Source organism: Ranitomeya variabilis, chromosome 6 (genome assembly GCF_051348905.1).
Source record: "Ranitomeya variabilis isolate aRanVar5 chromosome 6, aRanVar5.hap1, whole genome shotgun sequence".
Classification (NCBI taxonomy): domain Eukaryota; kingdom Metazoa; phylum Chordata; class Amphibia; order Anura; family Dendrobatidae; genus Ranitomeya; species Ranitomeya variabilis.
Genome location: NC_135237.1, coordinates 237,312,764 through 237,335,179, shown reverse-complemented (window position 1 = coordinate 237,335,179; position 22,416 = coordinate 237,312,764). Strand labels below are relative to the sequence as shown.

The 22,416-nt window shown below is 44.8% G+C and overlaps 1 protein-coding gene across 13 annotated transcripts in view; it reads left to right on the top strand.

The window, feature by feature from the left end:
• Positions 1-22,416, top strand: part of CTNND2 (catenin delta 2) — a 3,400,942-nt gene that overhangs the window by 732,163 nt on the left and 2,646,363 nt on the right. For 11 of the 13 annotated variants that reach the window (XM_077269508.1, XM_077269506.1, XM_077269501.1 and 8 more), the window contains exon 6: positions 8,644-8,816. The exons of the other annotated variants lie outside the window; for them this stretch is intronic. In XM_077269508.1, the coding sequence (XP_077125623.1) occupies positions 8,644-8,816 (173 nt within the window). The remainder of the gene's footprint in view (positions 1-8,643; positions 8,817-22,416) is intronic. 13 annotated transcript variants of the gene reach the window in all.

The following is a 22,416-nucleotide window of genomic DNA, read 5'->3' as shown; positions in this document are numbered from 1 at the left end:
GAGGAGAGAAATCTGGCAGGGAAGGCCCATATGCGTAAAATCCCACGGGCAGAAAGGGGACCACTGTGGCTGGGGGAAGTAGTGATTTTCAATAAGCAGAGAGGATGGGGACTCATTAAGGATAATGGGGATTGGGGATGGGGATTCATTAAGGGTTAATAAATGAAATCTTTATTAACCGGAGGGATGTGGAGTCCCATCTACTGGAAGGACATCCTGACAGGGACCTAAATGCTGGCGTCCGTGTGACCTATAGTCGCCATATTGGAGAGAAGGGGTGGTATGCATTGGACTGCAAAAGACATATACCACCCTCAGTCCCTGTAAACGTAACAGGCCAGGCCAAAGCCCAAATGTGACCACACAGACACCAGTGGTGGAACCAGCCACCAGGCCCTGGTGTGCAGTATGGAAAGATATAACCCTCAGTTTTCCCGTTCAGGAAGTAGCAGCCATCCTGAGCAGCGATGGCAAAAGAAGGACTAAAAATGCGTGTTTGAATATGACTGTGAATAGTTAACAGTTTGAAAGTTCATTTAACCTGGCAAAGGATTCTACATTAAAATTCAGGTCGTTTGCTTGAAAGACAATAGAATCATGGACGTGAATGGTTCACAGACTGTAATGTAAATAGTTGGCACCTCCTTAAGTGCTTTCTACTGGTTTTACATGGAACCCTGAAAGAGACAGTTCTGAAGTTGTCTTTAATTGTTGATTGTTTACATAAAGACCTGAAGCAAAACCCGTTGATGTGGCAGAACACTGGGTCTGGATACGCCTTGTAGCCTGCCCAAGCCCTACGTATCATTGCATCATTGCTGCTATTCAAGAATGTGATTGATGGACTTGAATATTAATTTAAATAATATAATTGCACTTCCTCAGCGCTAAGAAAAGTTAGAAAGTTAAAATTCATTTTGATATGCTATAGAGTTTTGTAGATTAAACTATGCACTTTTTGACAAGCTAAAGTGTTGCACTTTTGAATAAAATATATATGTGATGTAGCATACCAGAAAAGGTAGTTCATGGTTACTTTTTACCTCTCATCACAGCTGTAGTCTCAAGCTGTAATTTGACAGCATGGAAACCGTGCGGTAATGATTTACAGTACTGCCGGTCATAGTCACATTCTGACAGCATGAAAATGCTTAACACAAATCCAAATGTGCTACGTTCGTGCCAACTTTGAGATTGGCGAACATTTTCCGAAAAAGTTCACGCATCTCTAGTGAGCAGCACCCAAGTGTCACATCAGACTACTCAAAACTTTTTACATCAGTGTGGTCTGTGTGCTAGACGATGTGCAGGCACAGGAGTCATCTTCTTGCATGGGCCAGGGAATATATCCACTGGAAAAGGAACCTGCTTGCCTCTGTGTGGTTCACTGATAAACGTTGGTTCATGCTTAGCAGAAATAATGGCTGCCAACTATGTTGGAGATGTAAAGGACAGCACTATGCATCAGCCACTGTTGTCATCAGACTAGCCTTTGGTGGTGATTTTAGCGTGGGCAGGTGTATATAGGTAATACAGAACTACCCTACACTTTCTGAATGGTACAGTGACAAACCCCTACTACTTGAATAACATCTTTAATCCAGTTGTCATTGTGCAATTTCATCTTCATGGACGACAATGCCCCAACTCATCTAGTCGCATTATAAAGGAACCGCTGCTGGATACTGGAGTACCTCAAATAAAGTGGACTGTAGTTTCTCCAGACCTAAATTCCATAGAAAACCTATGGTATCAACGGAGTTGCCATTTTGAGGCTCGTAACTCTGTACCCCAGAACCTAAATGACCTGAGGGCCTCTTTTCAAGAAGAGTGCTATTTCAAGATATCATGCCTCTGCAGACAATAACTCGACTTGTGAACAGCATGTGTCATTGTAAAGCTGTAATTGATGTTGGCTTTTGTTTCAATAAATTGTTTTAAAAGAGGAAATCACGATTAAATGCTTCCACTTAAATGCCCAACTTTCATGATAAAATATCACTTTGGCGTGATATTTCACCCGAAAGCCAAATAGCCTTATCGTTTTGTGAATAGTGTATGAGACTGCTGACTTGGGGTCCAGGGGATTTCAGGTTGGTCCCAGCATTGTGGTTCATACTTACACTGTGGAATACTGAACCTGGCCTAGGACACACCACTTTTATTTTTATACATTTAAGGATCTAGACATTTTTTGTTTTTGTGCTTTTGTTTGTTCCTCCACTTGTCCTAAGAACAAAAGAGTTACATTTTTAGCCAGATGTAAGTTTTTTTTCAAGTTAGGTTGTAGTTTTATAAAAAAAAGCATAGCCAAAGAAATAAAAGGAACTTTGAAAAATTCCCAAATAATTCAGTTCTAAACATAACAAAATCAGGATGCAGTAGCCACCCTTAACAAAGGTGGTAACACAGGTGCAATACACTGATGAAACAGCCACTCTCAACCTACAAAATCCAGGGAGGGTGTTTGTCCCTTTATTACAATTGCACACTGATGAAGCTTGCAATAGAGCACAAGGCACACACATGTGAAGCAGTAATTAACCAGAGCCAGCATGGTTTTGTAGCAAACAAATCATGCCAGATCAATCTAATTTCCTTCTATGATGGAATCACTGACTGGGTGGATCAGGAAAATGTGGTATAGTAAATCTCAACTTCAGCAAATCATTTGATAAAGTTTCTCATACTATCCTTAGTGAAAAAATGGCCAAGTATAGGATTGACAAGGCTATAGTTAGGTGGATTCATAACTATCTCAGTGATCGTACTCAAAGAGTGGTAATAAACGTTTTCACATCCAATTTGCTCTGTCCTACCCCCAGTGTTGTTAAACATTTTTATGAATGATTTAGATAAGGGAACTGAAGGTAAACTAATCAAATTTGCAGATAATGCAAAGCTAGGAGGGGTAGCTAATACTAGAGAAGACAGTGAAAGGATTCAGAAGGATCTAAAGGAGGCTGACAATAAGTAAACATAAAAAAGTTAGCTCCTCTTCCACGGTATACACCCTGACACTGGCTGCAAGCTAATTCAGTTCATGCTTAGTGTCTTTAGGAGGCACATGTCTGGTTTTTCCCAGACCTTTTTTTCTCTTTTTTACCATGAAGATGAGACAGGGGCGACGGACCCTTTTGAAGGGGTCCGATCTCCCCAAACCGACAGGCGAGCACGTGAAGTGTCGCCTCCACATATCCTCTCCCACAACGTGGGACAAGATGCTGGACTCAGCCCTGAACACCCTAAGGTTTTGAAACACTAGGCTGTACAGGTGCATATGTGCAGTCCGTGTGGCCCCCACTGCCTCACCAATGCTAAGACTGCGGTGATGGAAGGAGGCAGACGGTCCCTCTCCTCATCACCTGAAGGGAAGATGGAACTAGGGTGCCTGCACCTTCCTTTACACAGCGCCCTCTTTAACCTGAAGCTGGAATCCATTGCAGGAGTAGGGGGCTGGGAGGGCTCCTGCTACAGCGCTCTTCCTGGCGCTTCCATGCGCACACCTCTCCCCCTGTATCGTCTGGCAGGTCCAGGTCAGCGGGGGGAAATTCGGCTTTCAGTGAGTCTTCCGGCGGCCTCGCATTGGCTCCGCTCCCATATTCTCGGGCGGACGCTGAGAATTTAGTCCCCGCTTTTGCTGGTACTAGGCCGCGGGTGAAAGTCCCGCTTCCGGAGCGCATCTGCCCCCGTATCCTCGGGCTTGCGCCGGAAATTTAGTCCCTGGCTTTTGCTGGTAGTAGGCCGTGAGTGAAAGTCCCACCTCCGGAGCGCGTCTGCTTCCGGTTTGGCCCCTTCGAGCAGAGCGTGCTTTTTTGAAGATAGGTCTCAGAGGATCTATTTCTTTTATGTTGTTCTGCAGGATCCAGGAACACAGGACTGTGGTAAGTGTTACTCCCCCTGTCTGGCAGCACCTCTCTCTCGCCTTCTATCTCCTTCTCTACTGCTGCATCTAATCTAGATTGGGGATTTTTTCCGCAGCAGACCCACCAGGTCTAGAAGGACCAAGACCCACGCGGTATTATATACCTCATGTTTTACCTGTTGGTCTGTTTTTCCGCATGCCCAGAGCAATTGGTTCTGTGAGGCCTGCGATTCCGAGCACAATCCGGAGCACTCCCCTGCCACTGAGCCCACTCCCCCGGAATGGGCCCTGTCTCTGTCGCAATCTATGGTGTCGCTAACTAGAGCAATCGAGTCCCTTCAGGCCCCAAATAGGGGCAGGGACAGTGGTTTGCCTGTCTTTGAGGAATCCTCCATCTCACAGGAACCTCCGGCCTGCAGAGGCTGCTCTCTCTCTAATCAGACACTGGGAAACGAACCCACACAGTGCCTTCTGGTCCATCTGGTGCCTCTGCATCCATGAGTTCTGTCTTTCGCTCTCCCTCGCCAGGAGAGGTTAGTGAACAAAACTCGGATTACAATTTTGAATGGTCCCTCAATTTAGAGGCAACTAATTACCAGGAGACAATCATTGAGGCCGTCAATCAAACCTCAGTATAGACGATGAATCCACATTGACCTTGAGTCATAAGGTGTCATTTAAAATCGAAAAACAGTTTCATAGAGTATTTTGCACTCACCCAGAGTTTGAGGATGTAGTGCAATGTCTCAGGGAGACACCAGACAAGCGGTTCTCTGGTCAGAGGGTGCTGAACACAAGATATCCTTTTGATCCTGAACTCCGTAAGAAGTGGGCAGAATCCCCTTTGGTGGATCCTCCCGTGTCATGGTTGGCTTCTAAAACTTTATTATCCCTCCCTAATGGTTCTTCTATGAAGGACCTAACTGATCGACTCCTTGAGAACCTGGCTCGCTCAGTGTTTGAAGCTTCAGGTTCAGCCCTCTCACCCTCTTTTGTGGCGACTTGGGTAGCTAAGACCATGATATCCTGGTCAGAGTCATTGAATAGAGCCCTGCAGGATAAGGACCTGTCATCCGAGGAGGACGAAATCTCAAATCAGATCGCTCTAGCGGGAGACTTTTTGATTAATGCATCTTTGGATGCGGTGAACTGCGCAGCGTTGGCTGCCACAAACACAATTTCCATTAGGAGGGCTCTATGGTTGAGGACATGGCGGGCAGATTCAACCAAAAAAAACTCCCTTACTTCTTTGCCCTGTCAGAGTGGACGATTATTCGTCGAAAAATTAGATCAACTAATTTCTGATGCCACAGGGGAGAAAAGCAACTTCCTCCCGCAACAAAGGATTCAGTAGCCATTTTGTCAACATTTTCAGGCACGGTTTTGGTCCTTTCAAAAACCAGGGTGGACCGCAACGGCCGATCCCGTCAGTTCAGGTCGGCCTAATCAGAACAGGGATTGTCAGATCTCATAGAGGACCAACCCGTTGGGCAGGATGCGGTCCCACCAGCCAAGATCTATAGGATCTAGGTCCTCCAGATTCTCATCCAAATGACTGGAGGCAGTCTCCGGTCGTCGCCAGCAAAGTGGACGGCCGCCTACTCTGCTTTTGTCAAGTCTGGCTCGCCTTCATCAAGACAGATGTGTAAGAGAGCTGGTGTCCTCAGGGGAGTAAACGGTCTGACAACCGTGAGTAATACTGACCGGGGTCGGTGAGAACTGCTGTTTGTGGGATACCTCTGAGGAGAAGTGGGGTCCGGGATCCTGTGTGGCTGGCACCAACAGGTAACGGACAGGAGTCCGTGTGATACTTACCGGGGTCAGTGAGAAACTGTGTTTGGGCTATAAAGCCGGGTGTGTAACAGACAGGAGTCTGTGCTGACCGGGGTCAGTGAGAGACTGTGTTTTTCTTATAAAGCACATGTGCAGGTGTTTGCTGTGGACTGGCGGGTCCATATATATTTTTTTTCTTTTCTGATCAACTTGGTGTGGCTTGGCGGGGCCACGAAGACTGAAGGCATCTGGCGGTAACTCGGCGGGGTTACGAAGTTTGCTGTGGATCGGCGGGTCCACGAAGTCTGTGGTGGTTAATTGCAGTGCAGTTGCAGCAAGAGGTTCTGCAGCAGCCGGAGTTGCGGTGGCAGCAGCAGCGGTGGCTTGTGATTGGCAGCCGGAGGTGCCGGTGGTTTGTGTCTGCAGTGGGCACTGTGGTAGCACCAGTAGGAACTGGTGATGTGTCGAAAAAGACATTGCTGGACCAGGTCGTGCAGACTCTTAAAGGGCCAGTGCCGACCTAAAGAGACATATACTGTGGAACTGTTGGGGCCTGTGAGTACTCCAGAGTGGGATAGTGTCCCTAAAAGGGGTGGAGTCTCAAAACGGAGCGGTGACCGCAAATAATTATGGTTGGCCAAAAAGGGGCTGCATCCCAAAAGGGGGTAGTTGCCCAAAAGGGGGTGGGGTCCCTAAAAGGGGTGGTGGCTCTAAAGGAGAAAATGGTCCACAATGGGGCGGTAACCCAAAAGGGGGTGGCGAACCAAATAGGGGTGGTGTCCCAAAAAGGGGCGGCGGTGAATTCACTGATGAACTGTTGCTGGGTTCAGTGTTCGAACAGCGCATATCCAGAATATTCTACTGACTTTCCATCTGACAAGATGTCACAGAGCTGTTCTGTAGAGGTCAATGGAGTGTGCGTGACTGGACTTCTGGACCCAGGGAGCCTGGTGACGCTGGTGAGCGCCTCACTCCCTGTCTATCTGATTCCCGGAAGGAAGATGGAAGTCCACTGCGTTCATGGGGTCGCTAGGGATTATCCGGTGTCCAGGGTAATCATTGAGACGCCCACTATTTTTTTCAGCCATGATGTACCTGTAGTCCCAGACTTGCCATTTCCTGTAGTAATAGGCCAGGACTTTGAAAGGTTTTGGGACTTGTGGGAGGAAAGGGGAGTGTCTGATTGCTCAAAAAGGATCCAGAATGACCCTAAGGGAGCCCCACCACAACAGGCGGCTGTAGTGATTCCGGATCATGTGATGTGTGAAAAGGAGATAGCAACACCTAAGGTCGATAGTCCAGAGTTTCGGGTGACTGGAAGAAAGTGTGGGTCTGACACTTGTTTAAGTGGGGAATTGCTGTCCCAGGATGACAGAGTGAGAGGGGGTGACTCCTATTCAGACTGTGACTAGAGCGCAAAGAAAAAGAGTGCAGTAAAGAGGAGCCGAGTAAAAATCACAGATCTTCATCTCGTCGCAGGGGCCGCAGAAAGGCGGGACAGGTTACACCCTCTGAGAAGAGAGATGATGACGAAGAGACAGGGTAAGGTGCAGATCAGCACAGGGCGCCAATGTCGAATCTGCCAATATTGGTGTTCTCTGGCAAATGCAAATCGCTCTGTAAGGTGGTGGGCTGTAAGCGCATCACCCACTTGTGGACGTTGAGCCCTCATTCCACCCTCATGGAGCCTTTTTATGACAGTTTAAGCAGTTAGTTAGTGGCCTGGTGGAGGTAATTTTGCAGTACTCTGGCACTGCTTCTCCTGTTCCTTCTTGCATAAAGGAGGAAGTAGTGGTCCTGCTGCTAGGTTGTTGCCCTCCTATTGTCCCCTCCACATCTCTTGTTGTACCGTCTGTAACCTGATATCTGCTCCATGCTCTGGACACTGTGCTCACAGACACAGCAACCCTTCTTGCCATAGCTTGCATTGATGTGCCACCCTGGATGAGCTGCACTACCTGAGCAACTTCTGTAGGTTGTATACACTCCTCCCATGCTACTGTACCTCTGGGAGTGAGAGCAATGACAAAATGAAAAAGTGACCAAAACAGCCAAAAGGATAAGAACAGAAAATGGTCTGTGGTCACCCCCTGCAGAACTACTCCTTTCTAGCTTTCTAGGGGTTGTCATGCTAATCGTCTATCATTTCTATCTGTTGTCTGTTCTATTTGCACAACAGCAGGAAAAACACAGTCGGTGTTGCATCATAACTGGACAAGTAGATTGAATTGGAGTTACATTGTGGTGTTTAACTGTTCCCTTTATTTTTTTGAGCAGTGTACATTATACAGACACATGACATATACACACTGACTCTCTTCCTCAGTATTTATACGGTGGCAGCAGTGGGGGAGCCCTGACATTGCAGATCAGCAGTAAGAGGGAGGGTTGTACACTGGAGACCCCTTGTCAGCCATGCACTGTCCCTGCACACCCTCCCCTGTCTGGACTGTTGAGCTGCTTTTAACATTACAGGAGGGGGAGGGTGTGCTATGGAGCCACAGAAGCAAAAGGGCTGTAATTTCTCTCATCTCTCCCCATGGCAGCCTGTATTCCCTGACAGACCTGGCCCCACTAACTTACTTTCTCCCCTTCCATTATATACTTCACCCAAGGTGTGGAGTTGCATTGGACATAGATGGTTCCTCTGCTCTGACTTGCCCAAAGAGAAGGACCTACAGGGAGGAGGAGCTGCCTGTGAGGTAATGACACAGCAACACCATGCAGGGGTGCATCAGGCAAACACTGCGTGTAGCGTGGCTGTGTGCACTTAGTGCAGAGACTGATAATAAAATGTAATTCGCTGAAGAAATAAAAGCTTCAGAGAGATTCTGTGCTGTGCACTTATGATCTGGGTCCAAGGCCCTAGATATAAATGCCTAGGGACGCACCTGGACTAGGGTATTCTTCAGAGTGCTATGCTATGTATAAATGCTATGCATTAGTTAATTTTGCTATGTTTTTCAAGATTTCAATTAGTGTTCCAAATCTATTTCTTAACTCAGGACCCAGCATTCTATCACAGAGTGCCCTACAGCTAAATTCTAAACCAGAAGGGTCTTTCCAGTATTCATCAAGCTACCATAGCAACCAGGCCATTGCATTGGGTGAAACATCAGCAGTGCAGCTACACAGCCGCAACAGTCAACCCAGATCTACTATACAAAGCTACAGTCAAGTAAGTGGTCAAGTACCTTATCTTTTTTTGTGTGTTTAAAGCCCAAAGCAATATGTACCATAATCAGTTTATTATTTCTTAACTTTCATTGTGTAGGATCTGTAACAGAGAAGATCTAATCATAATTATTTGGTTTTTCTTATAGGTAAATCTACAGTAACTTTTTATTATTAATTTGTTATTTGGCACAGAGTTTTGGACTTCTTAAGAAATCTTTCACAAAGCATAAAATTCCTTACTTCATCATAAACAGCTTGCTAAAAGGACATGTAAAGTAGAAGGGGTTATTTTTAATAAACACCATGTTCATGCGAAATGTTAAAATGGGGCTTTTTTAATTCTACTAGTATTATGCAATTTAAAATGATCAAACATATAACAGCACTGAATAAGTTGAGCTCATACATACCTTGTGTGCACAAATATTAGGCAAGTATTTTGACCATATCATCATTTTTATGCATATTTTCCAACTTCAGGCTGTATAAACATGAAAGCTTATTAGATGAAGCAGATCAGGTGATGTATATTAATGTAATGAAGGAGGGTGTGCCCTAAAGATATCAACATTATCTATTAAGGTGTGATGAATTATTAGGCTGCTTGTTATCCTCAGGTAAAATGGGCCAAGAAAAGAGATTTATCTGATTGAAAGTAAAAAATTGTTACAAGTCTTACAACGGGATGCACAACTCTTGAAATTGCTAAGATATTGGGACATGGTCATAGACCCATCAAAACTGTTGTTGCAAATTGGTTATTTTATTGGTTATTTTAGATTTTTGTGTAAATTCAAAAACTGAAAGTGGGGCATGCAGTATTATTCGGCCCCTTTACTTTCAGTGCAGCAAACTCACTCCAGAAGTTCATTGTGGATCTCTGAATGATCTAATGTTGTCCTAAATGCCTAATGATGATAAATATAATCCTCCTGTGTAATCAAGTCTCCGTATAAATGCACCTGCTCTGTGATAGTCTCAGGGTTCTGTTTGAAGCACAGAGAGCATCTTAAAGACCAAGGAACACAACAGGCAGGTTCATGATACTGTTGTAGAGAAGATTAAAGCCAGATTTTGATACAAAATGATTTCTAAAACTTTAAACATCCCAAGGAGCACTGTGCAAACGATCATATTGAAATGGAAGTAGTATCATACCACTGCAAATCTACCAAAACCCGGTCGTCCCGCTAAACTTTCATCTCAAACAAGGAGAAGACTGATCAGAGATGCAGCCAAGAGGTCCATGATCACTCTGGATGAACTGCAGAGATGTACAGCTGAGGTGGGACAGTCCGTCCATAGGACAACAATCGGTCGTACACTGCACAAATCTGGCCTTTGTGGAAGAGTGGCAAGAAGAAAATAATTTCTCAAAGATATCCATAAAAAGTGTTGTTTAAAGTTTGCAACAAGCCACCTGGGAGACACACCAAACATGTGGAAGAAGGTGCTCTGGTCAGATGAAACCAAATTCAAACATTTTGGCAACAATGCCAAATGATATGTTTGGTGTAAAGGCAACACAGCTCATCACCCTGAACACACCATCCCCACTGTCAAACATGGTGGTGGCAGCATCATGGTTTGGGCCTGCTTTTCTTCAGCAGGGACAGGGAAGCTGGGTAAAATTGATGGAAAGATGGATGGAGCCAAATACAGGACCATTCTTGAAGAAAACCTGTTGTAGTCTGCAAAAGACCTGAAACTGGGACGGAGATTTGTCTTCCAACAAGACAATGATCCCAAACATAAAGCAAAATCTTCTATGCAATGGTATGGTTCACAAATAAACGTATCCAGGTGTTAGAATGGCCAAGTCAAAGTCCAGACCTCAATCCAATCGAGAATCTGTGGAAAGAGCAGAAAACTGCTGTTCACAAACGATCTCCATCAAACCTCACTGAGCTCAAGCTGTTTGCCAAGGAAGAATGGGCAAGAATTTCAGTCTCTCGATGTACAAAACTGATAGAGACATACCCCAAGCGACTTGCAGCTGTAATCACAGCAAAACGTGGCGCTACAAAGTATTAAGTTAAAGGGGCGGAATAATATTGCACGCCCCACTCTACAGTTTTTGAATTTCCACAAAAATTTAAAATAACCAATAAATTTCATTCAACTTCACAATTGTGTTCCGCTTGTTGATTCTTCACCAAAAATTTACATTTGGTATCTTTATGTTTGAAGCATGATATGTGGGAAAAGCTTGAAAAGTTCCAGGGAGCCAAATACTTTTGCAAGGCACTGTATGTTGTTTGACTAAAATGTAAATTGTTCTTTTATTCTATAAACTACTGACAACATGTCTTCGAATTTCCTAGCTCTAAATTTTGTATTTATTTTTAAAAATGAGAAATCGTCAAAATAGCAAAAAAATGCAGTGCTTGCAGTCCTCAAATAATGCTAAGAAAACAAGTTCATAATCATTTAGAAACAACAATACTAATGTTTTAACTCAGGAAGAGTTCAGAAATCAATATATTGTGGAATAACCATGATTTTTAATCACAGCTTTCATGCGTCTAGGCATGCTTTCCACCAGTCTTTCATGCTGCTTTTGGGTGACCTTATGCCACTCATGGTACAAAAGTTTAAGCAGTTCTTCTATGTTTGATGAATTGTGACTATCCATCTTCATCTTGATTACATTCCAGAGGTTTTCAATTCAGTTCAGGTCTGGAGATTGGGCTGGCCATGACAGGCATTTGATGTGGTTGTCCTTCATCCACACATTGATTAACCTCGCTGTGTGCCATGGCATATTGTCCTGCTGGAAAAAAACAGTCCTCAGAGTTGGGCAACATTGCCTGAGCAGAAGGAATCAACTGTTTTTCCAGGATAATCTTGAATGCGTCTTGGTTCATACATCCTTCGCAAAGATTAACCTGCTCAATTCCAGCCTTGCTGAAGCTTCCCCAGATCATCACCGATTCTCCACCAAATTTCACAGTGTGTGCAAGACACTGTGGCTTGTACGCCTCTCCAGGTCTCCGTCTTACCATTAGACAACCAATTGTTGGGCAAAGCTGAAAATTAGACTCATCAGAGAAGATTACCTTACTCCAGTCCCCTATGGTCCAATCCTTATGGTCTTTGTCAAACTTCAGCCTGGCTCTCCTTTGCTTCTCATCGATGAAAGGCTTTTTTCTTCCTTATATGACTTGACCCCTGCCTCTAGGAGCCTGTTACGAACTGTTCTTGCAGTGCACTTCACCCCAGCTGCGATTTGCCATTCCTTTTGTAGGTCACTTGATGTCAACCTGCTGTTGCTGAGTGACATTCGAATAAGATAACTGTCATCCTGGTCATTGGAGAGACGTTTTCGTCCTCTGCTGGTCTGTAGCTTTGTTGTCCCCAATGTCTGTGGCTTGACCTTGTTGTATTGGACTGCCGTCTTAGAAATTTTAAGGATGGAGATAACATGACACTCACAGTATCCCTCTGCTAGTAAAGCCACAATTGAGCCCTTCTTTTCCTCACTCAAGACTTTTCTTTCAACTTCTTTGGCATGGTTAAAAGTTATTTTTTCATTCCTATTAATTTGGGATATTACTAGCACTTGTTTTGCCATCCAGTTTGTCCTATTGCAAGAGAAATTTGTTTTTTTATACTTTCCTTGGTTAAATAAGATTTAGTTCAGGTGTTCACCTAATCAGAAGCAGATTAAGTCGAATGAGGTATACTCTGGTTGGAATTCAACTGACACTGCAATGGAATGGCTGTTAGACATGTAGAGAATCTGATTTTTCTAAAACTGTGCAGTGGTCTGTTAATTTTTGCCAGAGCTGTAAAAGTACGGTAAATGTGGACTTGGTCAAGCTACACTCACCGGCCACTTTATTAGGTACACCATGCTAGTAACGGGTTGGACCCCCTTTTGCCTTCAGAACTGCCTCAATTCTTCGTGGCATAGATTCAACAAGGTGCTGGAAGCATTCCTCAGAGATTTTGGTCCATATTGACATGTTGGCATCACACAGTTGCCGCAGATTTGTCGGCTGCACATCCCAAAGATGCTCCATACAAGGCAGGATGGATCCATGCTTTCATGTTGTTTACGCCAAATTCTGACCCTACCATCCGAATGTCGCAGCAGAAATCGAGACTCATCAGACCAAGCAACGTTTTTCCAATCTTCTACTGTCCAATTTCGATGAGCTTGTACAAATTGTAGCCTCAGTTTCCTGTTCTTAGCTGAAAGGAGTGGTACCCGGTGTGGTCTTCTGCTGCTGTAGCCCATCTGCCTCAAAGTTCGACGCACTGTGCGTTCAGAGATGCTCTTAGGCCTACCTTGGTTGTAACGGGTGGCGATTTGAGTCACTGTTGCCTTTCTATCAGCTCGAACCAGTCTGCCCATTCTCCTCTGACCTCTGGCATCAACAAGGCATTTCCGCCCACAGAACTGCCGCTCACTGGATTTTTTTTCTTTTTCGGACCATTCTCTGTAAACCCTAGAGATGGTTGTGTGTGAAAATCCCAGTAGATCAGCAGTTTCTGAAATACTCAGACCAGCCCTTCTGGCACCAACAACCATGCCACGTTCAAAGGCACTCAAATCACCTTTCTTCCCCATACTGATGCTCGGTTTGAACTGCAGGAGATTGTCTTGACCATGTCTACATGCCTAAATGCACTGAGTTGCCGCCATGTGATTGGCTGATTAGAAATTAAGTGTTAACAAGAAGTTGGACAGGTGTACCTAATAAAGTGGCCGGTGAGTGTATTTGATTAGGTCATATTTTGGTAAACCTGACATGGGCTTTAATTTTTGGAGAGATATATATGATTGGTAGTCATCAGGGTCTCTTCCTCCACTCTGCATTTTGGGAGTGGCTCATGTCCACGATTCACATTTACATTTTCAGTTTAGGTCTGAGTGAGTCAGTGTTCAGTTTTGCAAGACGAGAGCGGGAGCACTCTGCAGTACAGGTCTGTGTGAGTCTGAACACAGGCCAGAACCAGAGTAAACAAAGCAACTGACATACACACACACACAAGAGATACAGTGCTGTGGTCACCCATAGCAACGGAGTGTTACAGACGGTTTCTCATCATCTGGCAGATAATGCTTGCCTTTTGTTGTGAGTTGCCAAAATAAAGATTTACATTGGATTAACCTAGCCCACTATCTCTTTGCACACTGTGAACACCGCTACACCATTCACTATAAATATATACTGTGGGTACGGAAAATATTCAGACCCCTTTAAAGTTTTCACTCATTGTTTCATTGCAGCCGTTTGATAAATTCAAAAAAGTTCATTTTTTTAACATTAACTTTTTTGACTGAAAAAAACAGAAATGTAGTAATTTTTGCCTATTTATTAACCCCTTCCTGACGTCGGACGCGATAGTACGGCCGACGTCAGGTCCCCTGCTTTGATGCAGGGCTCCGCGGTGAGCCCGCATCAAAGCCGGGACATGTCAGCTGTTTTAAACAGCTGACATGTGCCCGCAATAGCGGCGGGTGAAATCGCGATTCACCCGCCGCTATTAACTAGTTAAATGCCGCTGTCAAACGCAGACAGCGGCATTTAACTACCGCATCTGGCCGGGCGGCCGGAAATGATGTCATCGCCGACCCCCGTCACATGATCGGGGGTCAGCGATGCTTCAGTATTGTAACCATAGAGGTCCTTGAGACCTCTATGGTTACTGATCGCCGGTAGCTGTGAGCGCCACCCTGTGGTCGGCGCTCACAGCACACCTGATTTTCTGCTGATGATCGCTGTTATGTAGCAGAGGCGATCGAGTTGTGCCTGCTTCTAGCCTCCCATGGAGGCTATTGAAGCATGGCAAAAGTAAAAAAAAAAAGTTAAAAAAATGTGAAAAAAATAAAAAAAACATAAAAGTTTAAATCACCCCCCTTTCTCCCCAATCAAAATAAATCAATAAAAAAAAAATCAAACCTACACATATTTGGTATCGCCGCGTTCAGAATCGCCCGATCTATCAATAAAAAAAAAGCATTAACCTGATCGCTAAACGGCGTAATGAGAAAAAAATCCGAAATGCCAGAATTACGTTTTTTTGGTCGCCGTGACATTGCATTAAAATGCAATAACGGGTGATCAAAAGAACGTATCTGCACCAAAATGGTATCATTAAAAACGCCAGCTCGGCACGCAAAAAATAAGCCCTCAACCGACCCCAGATCATGAAAATTGGAGACGCTACGAGTATCGGAAAATGGCGCATTTTTTTTTTTTTTTTTTGTTAGCAAAGTTTGGAATTTTTTTTCACCACTTAGGTAAAAAATAACCTAGTCATGTTAGGTGTCTATGAACTCGTAATGACCTGGAGAATCATAATGGCAGGTCAGTTTTAGCATTTAGTGAACCTAGCAAAAAAGCCAAGCAAAAAACAAGTGTGGGATTGCACTTTTTTTTGCAAATTTCACCGCACTTGGAATTTTTTTCCCGTTTTCTAGTACACGACATGGTAAAACCAATGATGTTGTTCAAAAGTACAACTCGTCCCGCAAAAAATAAGCCCTCACATGGCCAAATTGATTGAAAAATAAAAAAGTTATGGCTCTGGGAAGGAGGGGAGTGAAAAACGAATACGGAAAAATGGAAAATCCAACGGTCATGAAGGGGTTAACCCCTTCCCGACCTGTGACGCCACGTAGGCGTCATGAAAGTCGGTGCAAATCCGACCTGTGACGCCTATGTGGCGTCATGGAGGGTTCGCGTCCCTGCAGATCGGGTGAAAGGGTTAACTCCAATTTCACCAGATCTGCAGGGACAGGGGGAGTGGTCCTTTAGCCCAGGGGGTTGGCTTTGCCCCAACGTGGCTACGATCGCTCTGATTGGCTGTTGAAACTGCAACAGCCAATCAGAGCAATTTGTAATATTTCACCTATGAAAAGTGGTGAAATATTACAATCCAGCCATGGCCGATACTGCAATATCATTGGCCATGGCTGGAAAACCTAATCTGCCACCGATTTCCTCCCCAGCCTCCGTTCTGTGGTCCGCTCCCCTCCATCCTCCTGTCCGCTCCCCCGTCCTCCTGTCCGCTCCCCCCGTGCTCCGATCCCACCCCCCCGTGCTCCGATACCCCCCTGTGCTCTGATCCCCCCCTCATATTTACCGAGCCTCCCGGTGTCCGTCTGTCTGTTCCATGGGCGCCACCATCTTCCAAAATGGCGGGCGCATGCGCAGTGCGCCCGCCGAATCTGCCGGCCGGCAGATTCGTTCCATGTACATTTTGATCACTGTGATAGGTTTTATCACAGTGATCAAAATAAAAAAAATAGTAAATGAACCCCCCCTTTATCACCCCCACAGGTATGGACAATAATAAAATAAATAAAATATTTACTTTTATTTTTCCACTAGGGTTAGGGTTAGAACTAGGGTTAGAGATAGGGTTAGAATTAGGGTTAGGGTAAGGCTATGTACACACGTATTCTGGTCCTCTGCAGATTTTTCCGCAGTGCAAAACTGCTACAGATTTATCGCGGATTTACCACGTTTTTTCTGCAGATTTCACTGCAGTTTTACAACTGCGGTTTTCTATAGGAGCAGCTGTAAAACTGCTGCGGAATCCGCAGAAAGAAGTGACATGCTGTGGAATGTAAACCGCTCCGTTTCTGCGCAGTTTTTTCCACGGCATGTGCACAGCGTTTTTTGTTTCCCATAGGTTTGCATTAAACTGTAAACTCATGGGAAACTGCTGCAGACCCGCAGCTGTGGAAATGCTGCGGATCCGCAGCATTTTCTGCAGCGTGTGCACATACCCTTAGAATTAGGCTATGTGCACACGGTGCGGATTTGGCTGCAGATCCGCAGCGGATTGTCCGCTGCGGATACGTAGCCGTTTTCCATCAGGTTTACAGTACCATTTAAACCTATGGAAAACCAAATCCGCTGTGCCCATGGTGCGGAAAATACCGTGCAGAAACGCTGCGTTGTATTCTCCGCAGCATGGCAATTCTTTGTGCGGATTCCGCAGCGTTTTACACCTGTTCCTCAATAGGAACCTGCAGGTGAAATCCACACAAAAAACACTGGAAATCCAGTGCCTTTTCCCTGCGGATTTTTCAAAAATGGTGCGGAAAAATCTCACACAAATCCGCAAAACGTGGGCACATAGCCTTAGGGTTAGGGTGGGAGTTAGGGTTGGAATTTGGGCTAGAGTTGGAAAAAGGGTTAAGAATAGGCTTGTGGTTAGGGTTATTGTTAGGGTTAGGGGTGTTTTGGGGTTAGGGTTGTGGTTAGGGTTGGGTTAGTGTTAGGGTTGGGATTAGGGTTAGGGGTGTGTTGGGGTTAGGGTTGTGGTTAGGGTTGGGAATAGGGTTAGGGGTGTGTTGGGTTAGGGTTGTGATTCGGGTTATGGCTAGAGTTGGGATTAGGGTTAGGCACATCAGGGGTCTCCAAACGCAACATGGCGCCACCTTTGATTCCAGCCAATCTTGCATTCAAAAAGTCAAATGGTGCTCCCTTGCTTCTGAACCCCGACGTGCGCCCAAACAGTGGTTTACCCCCACACGTGGGGTACCAGCATACTCAGGACAAACTGGGCAACAACTTTTGGGGTCCAATTTCTCCTGTTACCCTTGCAAAAATAAAAAATTGCTTGCTAAAACATTATTTTTGAGGAAAGAAAAATAATTTTTTATTTTCACAGCTCTGCGTTGTAAACTTCTGTGAAGCACTTGGGGGTTCAAAGTGCTCACCACATATCTAGATAATTCCTTGGGGGGTCTAGTTTCCAAAATGGAGTCACTTGTGGGGGGTTTCTACTGTTTAGGTACATCAGGGGCTCTGCAAACGTAACATGATGCCCGCAGACCATTCCATCAAAGTCTGCATTCCAAAATGTCACTACTTCCCTTCTGAGCCCCAATGTGTGCCCAAACGGTGGTTCCCTCCCACATATGGGGTAACAGCGTACTCAGGACAAACTGGACAACAACTTTTGGGGGTCCAATTTCTCCTGTTACTCTTGTGAAAAAAAAAATTGCGGGCTAAAAAATAATTTTTGAGGAAAGAAAAATGATTTTTTATTTTCACGGCTCTGCGTTATAAACTTCTGTGAAGAACTTGGGGGTTTAAAGTGGTCACCGCACATCTAGATTAGTTCCACGGGAGGTCTAGTTTCCAAAATGGGGTCACATGTGGGGGAGTTCCAATGTTTAGGCACACAGGGGCTCTCCAAACGCAACATGGTGTCCGCTATCGATTGGAGCTAATTTTTCATTGAAAAAGTCAAATGGCGCTCCTTGTCTTCCGAGCCCTGCCATGTGCCCAAACAGTGGTTTACCCCCACATGTGAGGTATCAGTGTACTCAGGAGAAATTACCCAACACATTTTAGGATCCATTTTATCCTGTTGCCCATGTGGAAATGAACAAATTGAGGCTAAAAGAAATTTTTTGTGAAAAAAAAGTACTTTTTCATTTTTACGGATCAATTTTCGAAGCACCTGGGGGTTCAAAATGCGCACTATGCATATAGATAAGTTCCTTGGGGGGTCTAGTTTCCAAAATGGGGTCACTTGTGGGGGAGCTCTAATGTTTAGGTACACAGGGGCTCTCCAAACGCGACATGGTGTCCGCTAAAGATTGGAGCCAATTTTTCATTGAAAAAGTCAAATGGCGCTCCTTCCCTTCCGAGCCCTGTCGTGCGCCCAAACAGTGGTTCCCCCCCACATATGGGGTACCTGCATACTCAGGACAAATTTTACAATAACTTTTGGGGTCCAGTTTCTCTTTTTACCCTTGGGAAAATAAAAAAATTGTTGCTAAAAGATCATTTTTGTGATTAAAAAGTTAAATGTTCATTTTTTCCTTCCATGTTGCTTCTGCTGCTGTGAAGCACCTGAAGGGTTAATAAACTTCTTGAATGTAGTTTTGAGCACCGTGAGAGGTGTAGTTTTTAGAATGGTGTCACTTTTGGGTATTTTCAGCTATATAGACCCCTCAAACTGACTTCAAATGTGAGGTGGTCCCTAAAAAAATGGTTTTGTAAATTTCATTGTAAAAATGAGAAATCGCTGTTCAAATTTTAACCCTTATAACTTCCTAGCAAAAAAAAAACTTGTTTCTAAAATTGTGCTGATGTAAACTAGACATGTGGGTAATGTTATTTCTTAACTATTTTGTGTCACATAACTCTCTCATTTAACAGAATAAAAATTAAAAATTTGAAATTTTCAAAATTTTAGCCAAATTTCCATTTTTTTTTACAAATAAACTAAAAAATTATCGACCTAAGTTTACCACTAACGTGAATCCCAATATGTCACCAAAAAACAATCTCAGAACCGCTAGGATCCGTTAAAGCGTTCCTGAGTTATTACCTCATAAAGGGACACTGGTCAGAATTGCAAAAAACGTCCAGGTCATTAAGGTCAAAATAGGCTGGGTCATGAAAGGGTTAAAAAAGGAAAACTTCCTTTTGAGTAAGTACAGCCACGAGTACTGACGAGCGAACATACTCGTTACTCGAGATTTCTCGAGCATGCTCAGGGGTCCTCCGAGTATTTTTTAGTGCTCGGAGTTTTAGTTTTTTTTGCCTCAGCTGAATGATTTACATCTGATAGCCAGCATAAGTACATGTGGGGGTTGCCTGGTTACTAGGGTATCCCCACATGTACTTATGCTGGCTATCAGATGTAAATCATTCAGCTGCGGCAAAAAAACCTAAAACTCCGAGCACTAAAAAATACTCGGAGGACCCCCTCGAGTAACGAGTATATTCGCTCATCTGTAATGACCCGAGGTCCGAATAAGATCCAGTGAGTCACAAACCAAGACTAAGGCAGAAATCTCCAACAGTGGTTTACTCAAAGGCAGAATAAGTAAGATAATATGAGGAATACTCAGGCAGAAGCACCCAAAAGATACACTAATTCAGCAGTAGCTGAAATCACTGTGCCACTCCAAGGTCTCCTGAGAACTGTATACTCCAACAGGCTAGTAATCAATTTACCTCACAGAACAACTCAATACAAGAACAAGCGTAAATTGAATGTAGTGTTATCAAGAGGAGCCCCTGGAATGACACACTGAGTATAACTTACACACATCTAATATGCGATACACCTCTAAAGTAACGATTAAACACTCTGCAAAGGGATACCCGGGTATCTATGACTATGGTACCGTTAACCTAAGATGAGTCTTCTCTCAGGCAGGATTCCACACAGGCTGCAGCCAGTCCAAGTCTTCAGCGCCAATAAGTTACAGCACGCTTCTCCGTCTTGTCGGCCGATGCCGAGCCCAAACGCCGGGGACTTAGTTTAGTGGCCTAAAGAAGTCTCTCCTCCTGTAGTTCCTAGAAATGCTCTTACAACAATCCGTCCGTCTTTATATCAGCAGTCTGTCCAAACTTGTTTCTCAACTCAATGCACAGGGACTCCACAGACTCTCAAATATGTACTGGGTTTTCAGTAAAGTCTCAGTCTTCCAAAATAAAGGTTAACTGTTTCCAGAAAAACGTTAGCAACAAAAACAAGTCTCTCTCAGAGTTGTTTCCTGTCAAAGCTTTTCTCCAACACACTGGCAGCAAATTCACACAGTCTCTTTCTATCACACTGCTGCTTCCTCCTCTCTTCCCGCCTTTTCTTCTCTGCCCCCACTTCCTTATATGACACTTTACACACCCGACACCAGACCCCACCCACCAGCACACATAGTCTCCGGGGGCCTGGCAGTGTCTGTTCTTTGCTGCAGCAGGCAAAAACCACAGGGTCCTAGTGCCCTCTCAGTGGGACTACAGTTCACCCTCTTACATGCCACCCCACTAGAGGTTGGCATCCTCGACATACCTTCCCACTCAAATTCATCCTGAGCATATCGCTGAGGCGGTATTCCAGCCATAGATCGTGTAGTTCTCCTGAGTCCTACATCAATAGGTGCAACCCTAGAGGGAGCTAAAGTCACTTCCGTGGTCGTCTTAGCGGGCGCAAGTGGAGTTGCCTCCCTCTGCGGTTCGATGTTCCGTGATACAGCGTCAGGACCAAGCAGTCGATCTGATGCACTCTCCTCAACAGCATCCTCCACATCCTCAACATTCTCATCATACAAGACCAGATTGGTCGTAGGGGGCAAATAAGCAGGCGCAGGAACAAGCACACCATCAAACTCAAGATCATTCAGAGATCCCGCCCCTTGGGACACGGCCTCCGGCTCTGGGGGAATAGGCGCCAAATCTTCAAACCAGCACCGTTGTAGCATGTTACGGTGCAAATTACGGGTTGGCCCCCCTGTCCCCACCGGCTCGACCTCGTACACTGGAATCTCAGGATTCACCTGTTTTTTTATCAGATACGGTATCGCCTCCCATCGGTCACTCAGCTTTCCTGACCGTCGTTTTGTCCTCACCAACACTGTGTCTCCCGGAGAGAACAACTCTGTTTGTACGGGTCGCGTGTCCCTATGGACCACCTGGTGAAGGCGGTCGCCCACCACCTGATGCACCACCCTCAACCACCGCCGATGCTCTCGTACCCACTCGGATGCAGTCCGAAGGGGGGCGGAGGAGGGATCCGGCATGTTCAAATCCTCAATGTCTCGGCCAGGTCTACCAAACATCAACATGTGGGGTGAGTAACCAGTAGTACTGTGCACCCTGTTATTGTAAGCCCACATCAATTCGGGGAGATACTCAGGCCAGCGTGTCTGTTGCTGACCCTCTAAGGACCTCAACGTTTGCAACAAGGTCCGATTAAAACGCTCACACGCCCCGTTACCCTGAGGGTGGTAAGGCGTTGTTCTCGACTGCTCGATACCATAGAGCTGGTGCAACTCCCTCATCAGCGTCCCCTGAAAGCAGGCCCCTTGATCTGAATGTACTCTCTGCGGACACCCGAACACTTGGAAGAAATGTCGACACACGGCCTCAGCCGCCGACTTGGCTGTCTGATCTCTTGTCGGCACCGCTACAGCATACTTGGTAAAGTGATCTGTCATCACTAGTGTTGAGCGATACTTTCCGATATCGGAAAGTATCGGTATCGGAAAGTATCGGCCGATACCGTTAAAATATCGGATCTAATCCGATACCGATACCCGATCCCAATGCAAGTCAATGGGACGAAAATATCGGAATTAAAATAAACCCTTTATAAACTTGTAGGTTCATTCTACATGAAGGAAAACAACTAAGAATAATGTAGGATGTATTGGGGGACGTGGCGGAGACATTAAAGGCACAGAGGTTTAGCCCAATGTAATAGAATAGCAGGTTTTTTATTTTTTTTATGAAGTTCGGCGGTAGAAAGATTTTGACTATGTTAATTTTTTTTTTTTTTTTGTCAGATATTGATGTTTCACTACTTCCACGCCCTTCACCTTCTTTTTTACTTCTCCCACACTTTCTTCTTCATTATCCTCATCATCAGCTTCTTTGACGTCAACTTCTTCACCTTATTCATCTTCTTCTTCATCTTCTACCTATTATTTTTTTTCTTACATTGTTCATATTCTTTTTATTTTACTATTATCTTCATCATATTCTACTTCTTCATCATATTCTTATTTGTGACAGGCATTCCCGTAGTTGTTATCTATAAAAGTTTGAAGATTACACCTTCCGTTCTGCCTGTCACAAAAGAGTTACATTTGTCCGCGTTCAGTTTGGCCTGCA